The following is an 11,420-nucleotide window of genomic DNA, read 5'->3' as shown; positions in this document are numbered from 1 at the left end:
TTTTTTTAAGCACGATGAATCTGCGCCTGTCGTACGAACTGTGCTAATGTGACATACAGTATGACATATGCAGTATTATGCGTGTCATAAGTACCAGGTCTTATTACTTAACTTAAGACCTGGAGGCGTGGTCAATGCTCTTTGGCCACTCAGAATAATACTGCATAATACTGCACATCGTCTCTGTCAGTCAGAAACCTCATATGTCCAAAACGGTTACTTTTCAGGATTAATTTTGAGCAAAAGTAGAAGCTTAAAAGGTGTCACTTCGCACCGCATATCAAGCTTGAAGACGTTCTACTTTTGATGCTTTTTTGTGGCGTATAATGTCCGAAAGCCAAACGTTGGAGGGGCTAGAAAAACACAAAAAGTAAAAATATGGAGATAAGAGGTTTTCTGTCCGACAGTTTTCTGTCCTGTTCTGCAGTGTAGAACAGAACAGGTTCCTGCTGGTTGTCACCTTGCAGTGGAGCGGGCGGGGGTGGCAGGATGGGGGGCACAGCGCAGGCCGGGCCGCCGTTGGCAGAGGACGGAGGGTTGGAGAAGAACTCGTCCGGCGGCTTGGTGAAGGAGGTGTTGATCTGACTGCACAGGGCATTGATGCTACTGTCCGCCTCGCCTAGTGGCACCCCCATGTCCATCTCCAACCCTAGAGGGAGAGAGAGGGAGGGAGAGGGGGAGAGGAGAGAGAGAGAGAGAGAGAGAGAGAGAGAGAGAGAGAGAGAGAGAGAGAGAGATGGAGAGAGAGAGAGAGGGGGGTGGAGAGAGGGAGATAGAGACATCTACGTATAAGTCATCTATTCATCTATAAAGCATGCAGGAAACCAGCAAGGATCTGGGAAACAAACATGGCATTGTGTTCATAAGGATATCCCCCTAAAAACGGGTTGAAAAGAATACGTGGAGCCGTGGTTCGGTCATAATTCATTGAATTAATTCAAGCGTTTCCCCCATGCCCTAAAAAAATAAATAATAATAGTTACCGGAATTGTACTGGAAATGTATCTATTGATGTATTTTATAGTTAAAGGGGCATTCCACTCATTTTCAACATTTTACTATGTCATTAATGTACCTTAGAGCTGTTGTGTGGAAATAATAAAAAAGGTTCCCCCATTCTGTGTTTCCTAGAACTGGAGGTCTGAAAAAAATCCTTATCCTTATCCTTGTTAATGATTTTTTCCATAATTACAGTTCTAGGAAACACAAAATGGGGGGACTTTTTTATTATTTCCACACAACAGCTCTAAGGTACATTAATGACATACTGTAGTAAAATGTTGAAAATGGGTGGTTTTCCCCTTTAACGAATACCGTTTATGACAACTTCTTGTTGTCATCTTGTTGTGAGCGGTACTACCGTATAACAAAACAACAAAAAGACAAATCAAATTGATGTTACACAGCTTCAATATAGAGGGTATGCGCGTGACCTCATCATCATACCCGGAAGTTATGCAGGAATGCATCCTGAGTGGCAAAAAGCTACTTTCTGCATGGTCTTGACTCTTGACAGCCCATACATCCAAACAGAAAAGTCATATCTGATTGCATTAAACAACGTTAAACAATGTTAAACTCACTTTGCCACTCACTTTATGCATGCGCATGCATACCCTCTATTGAATGTGCAGTGTGTTATGTATAGAGATGATATAATCCAGCAGCATGCTAAACAAAACCCCTTCTTCTGACTCAGCCCCAATATGTCTGTCAGACTGACGGGGCCTGCAGTGGATTTGAAGACAGGATGTCCCCATTCTCTGCTCTCGGCTCCTCTGGCTTGGAACTGGCTTACAGCCCCATACTTCCATATCAGCGTTGCCAGATTTAGGGAAAGAAACAAGCAACCCAGGTCTATAAAAACAAGCCCAAAATACTGTCTATAGGCTCTAGGGCATGTCAGTCCAATGTTTCAAAAACATTCCATATTTTTTCCAGATTTGTTGAAAATAGGCGATTTTCAACCCGCAATTTTACAGGAATTCAAGCTCAAAGTGGCTTATAATAAGCAGACTTGGCAACACTGTTCCACATCCTTTCCGCAGATATAAATAGACACTCCACACCACTGAGGTCACAACAGACAGAGGCAGTGCATTGTTGAAGCTCCTACATGGAAGAAGACACAGTAGTTCACACCCATTCATCTTTCTGTCACTGGTGGGAAGCTATACTACTACATTCACTTATTCACTTTTACTCAAGTAACATTTTGAAAACAGATTACTTCTATATTGTGGTATTGCTACTATTACTTTAAAGGGGAAAACCACCCATTTTCAACATTTTACTATGTCATTAATATACCTTAGAGCTGTTGTGTGGAAATAATAAAAAAGTCCCCCCATTCTGTGTTTCCTAGAACTGTAATTATTTAAAAAAATCATTAACATGGTGAAACACATCTTGATGATGTCATCAAGATGTGTTTCACCATGTTAATGATTTTTTTCAGACCTCTAGTTCTAGGAAACACAGAATGGGGGAACCTTTTTATTATTTCCACACAACAGCTCTAAGGTATATTAATGTCATAGTAAAATGTTGAAAATGAGTGGAATGCCCCTTTAAGTTAAAAAAGCACTTCTTGCCCAGGCGGTGGCGTAACCGTCTGGGCACCCGACTGGTGATCCAGTCGCAGTGTGCCGCGGGTTCGACTCCCGAGCCCGACACGGCCTTTACTGCATGTCTTCCCCCATCTCTCTCCCGTTTCCTGTCAGCCTACTGTCTGTCCCTTCAAAAACCAATAAAAGGCGTAAGCCGCAAAAAAATATCTTAAAAAAAAAAAAAAAAAAAAGCACTTCTTCCACTCACTTTCTGTGAGACTGCATTACAGCCTTAATTTCTTTCTTTCTTTTCTCTTTTCCTTTACTGTCTTCCCTTTTCTCCCCCTCTAACCTTCCAAGTTCCTATACTCACCTCTCCCATCCCCCCTAGCTCCCTCCCTCCCTCCCATCCATCCTCCTTTCTCCCATTCTTCTCTTCTTCCCTCCCTCTCTCTCTCTCTCTCTCTCTCTCTCTCTCTCTTTCTCTCTCTCTCTCTCTCTCTCCCTCCCATGGGAAAGTTATTGGGCCTCATGCGCCAACCGTTCTTAAGAAGTTCTTAAGAGGAAATTTGTTCTTAGACCCACTTAGGAAGTTTTTAAGAAGGTTTTGGGATCCCTCAATCTTTTCTTAGCTGTGATTTGTTCGTAGGTAAGAACAGAATCTACGCACACTGTGGAGCACTCTTAGGGTGCCTTTTTCGTTCTTAAGTGCAATCTGAAAACATAAAGGGAAAACAGCGCCATCTGCATGATGCTCAAAGTTTGGTCTGAGGACCTCAAGGGGTCCTTGAGGAAGTTCCAGGCAGTCCACAGCAAAATATGGAATATTTTACCACTTTAATCCCATTTTATACTTTGAAAATAGCCAATCTACAAGCTCACAAACGCGTCCCATTACTGCCCATTTTGAGCTTGTAGATCGGCTATTTTCAAAACATTTAGATAAATCTTCAAAACATTACCCTAGCAGAAAATATTTTCATATGGGGGTCTGCAGAATGCATGTCAATTTGGGGGTCCTTGACATGAAAATGTTTGAGAACCACTGGTTTAGAGTTCACAACCCAACCCAAACAAACGCACCATACCCACCACATAACCCCCCCCCCCGCCATCACCCCCCCCCCCCCAGTTGACTATTGTGAGATAAATAATAAAATACATTCATGAATATTGAAAATATTAAAATATTGAAATATTGAAAATGTGAAAATTTCTGTTCACTTCAGTACCTCCACAGTATTATTGATTTTTAATGTTTGGAGTCTGGTGTTCCACCATATTTAGACTTTAGTTTAGGTATTCTTGACTTCACTCAACTTTATTTCTATGTGTGAGGTCCTGTGAGCTGCAATCACACACAGGTGTGACTGCAGGCAAGGCCATGGAGTCATGCAAAACTACACCCATCTGGGTGAACACAGGTAGGAAAGTGAATTCCCAATGCCTTATATGGGATTGGTGGGGCGGTTCCCTATGGTAATTAGGATGCTAATTAGGATATGTGGGGCGTCTACCTATGATAATTTAAATGAACTGGCACACCCCTTCAAGTTACGAGGATTTGGATTCATCATCATAAGAACATGCTTACGAACAATTCTGCCTACTTAAGAACGTTTCATGAATCTGACTGGACTTCTCTTAGGAATTCACTTAGGAAGAAATGTAAGAGGAAAAGTTAGGAACTTATTGGCGCATGAGGCCCACTGTTACTGTAAGTTTCTGACTAATAAAGTATTCAATAAATGAATAAGAGAAACTCTCTCTCTCACACACACACTGCCCCCCCCCCCCCCCCCCCCCCCCCCCCTCTCTTTCTCTTTCTGTGTCTCTCTGTCAGTGTGATTAGCATGGGGGGCACCAGGGGCCGTTGCAGTGCAGGGAGCATGGGGGGAACCAGGGCAGGGAGCATGGGGGGCACCAGGGCAGGGAGCATGGGGGGAACCAGGGCAGGGAGCATGGGGGGAACCAGGGCAGGGAGCATGGGGGGAACCAGGGCAGGGAGCATGGGGGGAACCAGGGCAGGGAGCATGGGGGGAACAAGGGCAGGGAGCATGGGGGGAACCAGGGCAGGGAGCATGGGGGGAACCAGGGCAGGGAGCATGGGGAGAACCAGTGCAGGGAGCATGGGGGGAACCAGTGCAGGGAGCATGGGGAGAACCAGTGCAGGGAGCATGGGGGGAACCAGTGCAGGGAGCATGGGGAGAACCAGTGCAGGGAGCATGGGGGGAACCAAAGGGGAACACATAAAGGTCTCCCTTTAAAGAAGCCTTGTTGACTACTGTATATGTAAAGGCTTGTTGCTTTGTTCTGCACAGACCACCCTTGTGATCGGTTCTCTATCTACCCCCCCTCTTTCTCTCTCTCTCTCTCTCTCTCTCTCTCTCTCTCTCTCTCTCTTATAAATAATAGAGACTGCACCGGATTTCCCATCCACTTGCATGGAGTTGCTCACCCAGCGCATACTCCCTTTTCACCCCTTTTCTTCCGGGTTGGAAAAGTGGTGCGCTCCGCCCATTTTGGGCCTAAATGAACCGAAAAGCATGAACGAGTACCGTGCATGCGTGCGATTCATGAACGAGCACCGCCGCTGTTGAGTATCAGCTCGCGGCACGTTCATGTTTCAGGCCCAAAGCCGCTCGAGCTGCGGTACCTATGATCGGCCAGCATGTCCATTTGGCTTCCATGCTTCCTCCGGGGCTTGCTACCGACCTACAAGCTTCCATGCTTCCTCTCGGTGTCCGGGGCTTGCTACCGACCTACAAGCTTCCATGCTTCCTCTCGGTGTCCGGGGCTTGCTACCGACCTACAAGCTTCCATGCTTCCTCTCGGTGTCCGGGGCTTGCTACCGACCTACAAGCTTCCATGCTTCCTCTCGGTGTCCGGGGCTTGCTACCGACCTACAAGCTTCCAGCTTGTGGATCTGCTACTTTTCATGCTTTTGTCCGACGCAGTAGTCTGATCAAGTAGCCCGACAGCAACAGTATTCGCGAGGCGGTGTGAGCTTGTAGATCGGCTGTTTTCACTACTCTTGTGCGACGTATAGGACATCCATTTCCGGGGGAAAAATCTAAAACAAAGATTTTAAACATGGCGATACGAGGTTCCTGCCCAACGACAGCCTCTTATTTTCCACTCTGTATGTACAGCAGTGGGCTCAAAGTAGTCATCCTGTGAGTGGGCACATATGGCATCTGTGTATGTGCTGGCATCTGGAGTCTCTGTGCGTGCGTGCGTGCGTGCGTGCGTGCGTGCGTGCGTGCGTGCGTGCGTGCGTGCGTGCGTGCGTGCGTGCGTGCGTGCGTGCGTGCGTGCGTGCGTGCGTGCGTGCGTGCGTGTTAAGACTATCAATTATCCAATAAATTAAAGCTCTCAGCCCGCATCCTCTCAGAGTCACATGGCCTCTGACATCGACACTGAAACTCTGACCCTTTGTTGAGAACACTCAACAACCGCCTTTCCGTCCCTGTCGGGCTGAAACCTCTTAGCTCCATATTCTAACTTCTTCTGGGTTTTTATTCGTAAATAAACGCTCCCTTACCTGATCATGATACTACGCCACACACACAAAAGCATCAAAAGTAGCAGATCTGCAAGCTGGAAACGCAGCGCAAAGCTTTCGAATTTGAATCCTGGAAAGTACCAGCTTTGGAGATAATGAGGTTTACACCCGGCAGAGACGATATGATTTCATCCAGAAATAGTTTATGATATGCATAACATTTGCAAACGTGAAACGCATCCAAGGGCTACGGAATGTGTAAATAGACATTGCTGCACAAAGGCATTCAAGGCGCTAGCAAGCCCATTAGTATGCACACTGTAGTCGACTGTAGACAACTGGGTCCAGGGCGGGCACTTGTTTGAAATTCACATCATAACAATGTTGATATAATAGTAGAGCAATGGGAATATGAGCAGTTTGGTTGCTGTATAAGTATGCTTGAGTTTGAATCTGGTCTCATCTTAAAATGCAACAATTTGGGCAAGCTGCTGATTGCGATAATCTAATTGGTGAAGAAGAGCCGAGAGCCATAACTAACATCTCATAACAAAGACCGTTATTTGCATTTGCAGTTTTGCACGACATCGAGGAATCGCATTTCACTGCGGATAATGCATTCGAACACCTAGTCTAAAGGAATATCCAGAAATCATGCATAATGGATACAAATATTTTGGTCACTTAAGAAGTCGGTCACAGACACACTCACTCACCAGGGTTGCTGGCCTGGTAGTCAGTCACAGACACACTCACTCACCAGGGTTATTAGGCTGGTAGTCAGTCACAGACACACTCACTCACCAGGGTTATTAGGCTGGTAGTCGGTCACAGACACACTCACTCACCAGGGTTATTAGCCTGGTAGTCGGTCACAGACACACTCACTCACCAGGGTTGCTGGCCTGGTAGTCGGTCTTGCGCTGCAGCGTGGACGGCAGGTCGTTGAGGCGCAGCGACAGCTGCCTCTTGAAGGGCGAGTTCTTGCCGCTCAGCGCCGGGAAGCCGCGGAACGAGCCCTGGCGCACCAGCTGCTCGATGGGGGCGTGGCGCCGGGGGATGGCATTGGGCCCGCCGTGCTCATGGCGCTCCACGGGAGACGCCGCCCCCTCGGGAGGAGAGGCGGAGCCGGGCGGCAGGGCAGGGATGACGTCACAGGCCAGGTCTGGACGGGACAGAGAGAGCAGTGGTGTGAAAAGGTACTTTTTTTGGGGGGGGTCTTTTCTGCCTTTATTTATAGCCTAGATTACAGTGTAGATAGACAGGAAACAGGGAGAGAGAGACAGGGAGGGACATGCAGCAATGATCGTTGGGAACGGGACTTGAACCCGCGATGCACTGCCTGGTCCGTTAAGAAAAAGTATGCATTGTGAGCTTGTAGATAGGCTATTTTCAAATGGCATTAATGTTTACAGGGCTGAAGTGGTTAATGTATGTGTAATAATAATCAAAAACAAAGTACAACAAAGTACAACAGTACTTCAGTAAATGTACTATAGTTACTTTCCACCACTGACAGACTCAGAGAGGACATGAGTTCAACAGAAAGAGTTTTGTTTGGGGTAGCGCAGGAAGTGTACTCGAAGAAAACGAGCACTCCATTTTCAATCCGACTGGTTTTCCAATCATACTATAACATATACTGTACATATATTAAAGGTGAGCGGCAAATGTTGTTTTATCTTTATTTATTTTGAATTAGGTTAAATCACAATTAGGTTAAATCACTCCAGCTCTGTGTCAAATTTCACAAAATTGTTCCCAGTAAAAACCGTGGACACGAAATAGATATTAACAAATATAGATGCCTCTCTGGCCGCTGCAGTTCATTGGAGCGACGTGTCTCCATTGAAGGCAGGAAGTCAAGCAGTAGTGCCATATAGGGAAGCGCTGAAGGCACGATGCGTCGCTGCCCAAGTGACGTCACTCATGCGACTCCTCCAAGTCTCTCGCTGTCACTCAACTGACTACTGGCCAATCACAGCACGTCTTTTCGGGAGACGGGGACTTCCATTACACACGCGCTTCGCAAGGAATCTTGGGAAAATTGTGCCTTCAATTTTGACATGCGCCTCCCCAGAGCCGGAAGAGGTGTCTACCTTCATATGTCTATGGTGTCTTCTTACCTTTCTTTTTCTCCTGCAGGTGCAAGATGTTGTCTCGCTCCCCGCTGCTGCCGCTGCCCTGCTGGCCGGAGGAGGAGGCGGTGATGCGGAAGGAGCCCTCGCGGACGAAGGAGGTGCGGCTGGCGTCGAAGGAGGCCGTCACACCGCACTCCTTCTCCCTGCGCTGCTTCCTCTCCAGGCAGGCCGCGAAGGCACAGCCCACCGCATGGCTCAGACGCTCCCCCTGGTGGTACCCACAAAAACGCAGTAGGTTCATAAACTTTTTCAAGTCAAGGACCCCCCCAAAGCGGAAAGGAACTGGTTGAAATGTTCCTTCCACGGAATCCTACGGAAACTACCCCGTCAGGTGAAAAGAAGCGGCTAGGATGCTCTTGCATTGAAGGAAGCATGAGGTCAGTCTGTTGCTCTCCCCAGGTTGGCGGAGGGAGTGTAGAGCCCAGGATCACATTAGATAATTGACACTGGGTGAAAAAATGGGTTACAAAATCGTGGGATAAAATGTACTTTAAAAAAACCTTTACCCCCCCAAAGTGATATATATATTTGGCAGAGGACCCCTATCTCAGGATATTTTGTGCCAGTGGATCCCCAGAACAGAACATCTATGCCATTTTTTCAGATGTACAAGCTTGCAGCGCCACACAAAGTGCAGCGCTGTGAGTTTGACATAAAAATGCATAAAGTTGTTAAAATGTGATGAAAATTGTGATGCTAGAGCCTATTCACTACTTTTGCAGGGGTGGTTCATTGAACTGATTTAATCTGACAGGGTGTACCAGTGTTTTAATGGAACAGTTAGATGCTCCAAAGCATTTTGAATGATGCCTTCAATTTTGGCTGTACACTGCGGGATCCAGCCCTAAAATCGCTAGCCACGCCCATTAAAAAAACATGTTCTGGCGATTCATGTTCTGGTCAACATGTCGATGTAGAGCGGCTAGTAAGCTACTAAAGCTAGTTGAACAATTTTAAGATGTTTTTCTAAATAGTAGCCTACAAAAAGCAAAGAAGTTTAGGGATGAGGGGTAAAGGCACTGACGAAAATAGGGCCCTGCGTGTCCAGTTTCGTAATTACAACAATGATGCTTTTAGACTGTTGCAGAGTTGTGCATGTCGGCCCGTCTCACAATTCAACCTTGCAGAATAATAAGCAGGTCATCATTTGGAGCTAAGCCTATGCAGTATCTAAGCGCTTCAAACACAGGTCGGATGCGGCCACAAATTATCGGCTTCTAAATCCCCTTTTGTCAAACGCCAAGCAGAGGTTATGCCCTGTGTCAGCGAGTGCAACTAATTCCACCGACACCGTCACAGCGCGTCACTTTCGTGACGTGCTGTGAAGCTTGTGCGTCTGCAGTTCTTTGAGAATTCTTGAATAATTTCAAACGTATTTTATATTACAAATCTCGTCTCCTGGGGGTCCCTGGCCAAAGTCATGTCAATTTGAGGGGTCCTTGACGTGAAATTAAACGCTCGTTTCCCACTTGGAAGGGTAACGTCGGAACTGGAGTTCTGTGTACTGGGTAGCCAGAAGTTGGGGGCTATTACGACCAAATGTGACCAGGTCTAGCAAAATGGTCCTCATCTCGCCTATAATGAAATGGCAGAAAATCTAAAATAAACTTGATTTCTTTTTTTTTTGTGATTTTCGTTTGTTTTTTTCATATTAACACAGCTTGAATGTTGAAGAAAGTTTTCATTCCAACTGATTATTGATTTGGGCAAATTAAATGTATACATTTATAAGTCAAAGTAGGCTAGCCAGCTAGGTGTTGAAATGTTTGCCAGACCCGGTCACAAATTACGTTGAGCTGACCTTACAGGTATCTGAACTGAAACCGAGCCGGGTGGCAACAAATCCAGAACCCGGGGAAATGTGTTACACGGCACAGCATGTTTTGCGTAGCCAGAAAAGAGCCAATAGTGAGACGGAAGTGATTGAGAAGGAGAAATGCAGAGACGGAGGGAAGGTGACACAAGGCAGACGGGACAGAGCTGCATAGAGACTGTACTGTACTGTACTGTACTGTACTGTACTGTACTGTACTGTACTGTACTGTACTGTACTGTACGTAACCACTCAGGCTGCTCTCTCTCTCTCTAATCCCCTCCTCTAATCCCACAGGCCTGTGGTGTTCCGTTCAGATTAATAATCCAAGCAACAGTCTAAAGCCAGTCGAAGAGCAGATGACACAGTGGGGTTGTTGGTTCTATAGTCTCTCCTTCCTGCTTGCTCAAGAGTCATGTCCGTCGCTGTTGGGTGGAAACCTTGTCTCCCCATATTTCAGATGTGTTTATTACTACTTCGTCCCTTGACAGTGTGGCACAAAACTTTGCGAAAATAGCCAATCTACAAGCTCGCCAATGCGTCATGACAATGCAACACGTTGGGGTTTTTTTTAAGTGAAAAGTGGTTAAGTGTGTCTGTAGGTTTTATAAATATTAAACCAAAGAAAAGTAGCCTATGAGCAAGAGCTTGTGTGCGAAATAATAACTACATTGATTAGAACCATTGGCACACACTGACAGGTTGTGTTCTGTTTTGGAACTGTATGTGCATGTGTGTCATTGTGTGAGGTTTCTGCCCAACAGCGGCAATATCGTCTCTGTCGGTCGGGTGGAAACTGTTACTTTTCAGGGTAGCAAAAGTAGAAAAAGTAGTAGATCTACAAGCTCAAAGATCAAGCTCAAAGCTCAAGCTCACGTCGTGTTTCAAGCTTGTAGATCTGTGTGACGCTGCAGTATAAGTAGGGCGTTAATGTACAAAACAATAACAAAACAAAATAATATATATATATATATAGAATATTATGGAGATGTTTCTGGCCCGATAATGTTTCATACAGTCATTTTCTGGTGTGCCACTACTGGCTGTATGGAGCGTCTCACCGAGTCTTTGAGGGCCATGAAGCAGTGGCAGATCCACCGTCTGGTGGTTCCGTCTCGGCAGATGTAGGAGAAGGCCTTGTCGTAGTTCCTGTCCGGAGCACAGAACGACACCTTCTCTATGGTCTGGTCCACTATGAGGTCCTGAGGGAGAGAGAGAGAGGGGGGGGGGGAGAGAGAGAGAGAGAGAGAGAGGTCAGAGTGAATCAATTTACAATTTAGGCATTTATCAGACGCTCTGGTCTAGAGTGACTTCCATGAAATGCATAGAGATAGTAAATCAAGAACCTAAACCGTCTAAAAAGTATAATATGAAAATAAAAAGTCTATACAAACTATCTATTGAAACTATAC

General features: G+C 46.0%; 1 protein-coding gene across 1 annotated transcript in view; it reads right to left on the bottom strand.

The window, feature by feature from the left end:
* Window positions 1–11,420, bottom strand: part of numbl (NUMB like endocytic adaptor protein) — a gene marked incomplete at its 5' end in the record, with an annotated part of 33,489 nt that overhangs the window by 3,364 nt on the left and 18,705 nt on the right. The window contains 4 exons of the mRNA XM_079513863.1: window positions 461–649; window positions 6,947–7,219; window positions 8,181–8,403; window positions 11,070–11,210. Of these exons, the coding sequence (XP_079369989.1) occupies window positions 461–649; window positions 6,947–7,219; window positions 8,181–8,403; window positions 11,070–11,210 (826 nt within the window). The remainder of the gene's footprint in view (window positions 1–460; window positions 650–6,946; window positions 7,220–8,180; window positions 8,404–11,069; window positions 11,211–11,420) is intronic.

The sequence above is a fragment of the Electrona antarctica genome (genome assembly GCF_951216825.1).
Source record: "Electrona antarctica genome assembly, chromosome: 11".
Classification (NCBI taxonomy): Eukaryota; Metazoa; Chordata; class Actinopteri; order Myctophiformes; family Myctophidae; genus Electrona; species Electrona antarctica.
This window is presented reverse-complemented; position numbering and strand designations above follow the sequence as displayed.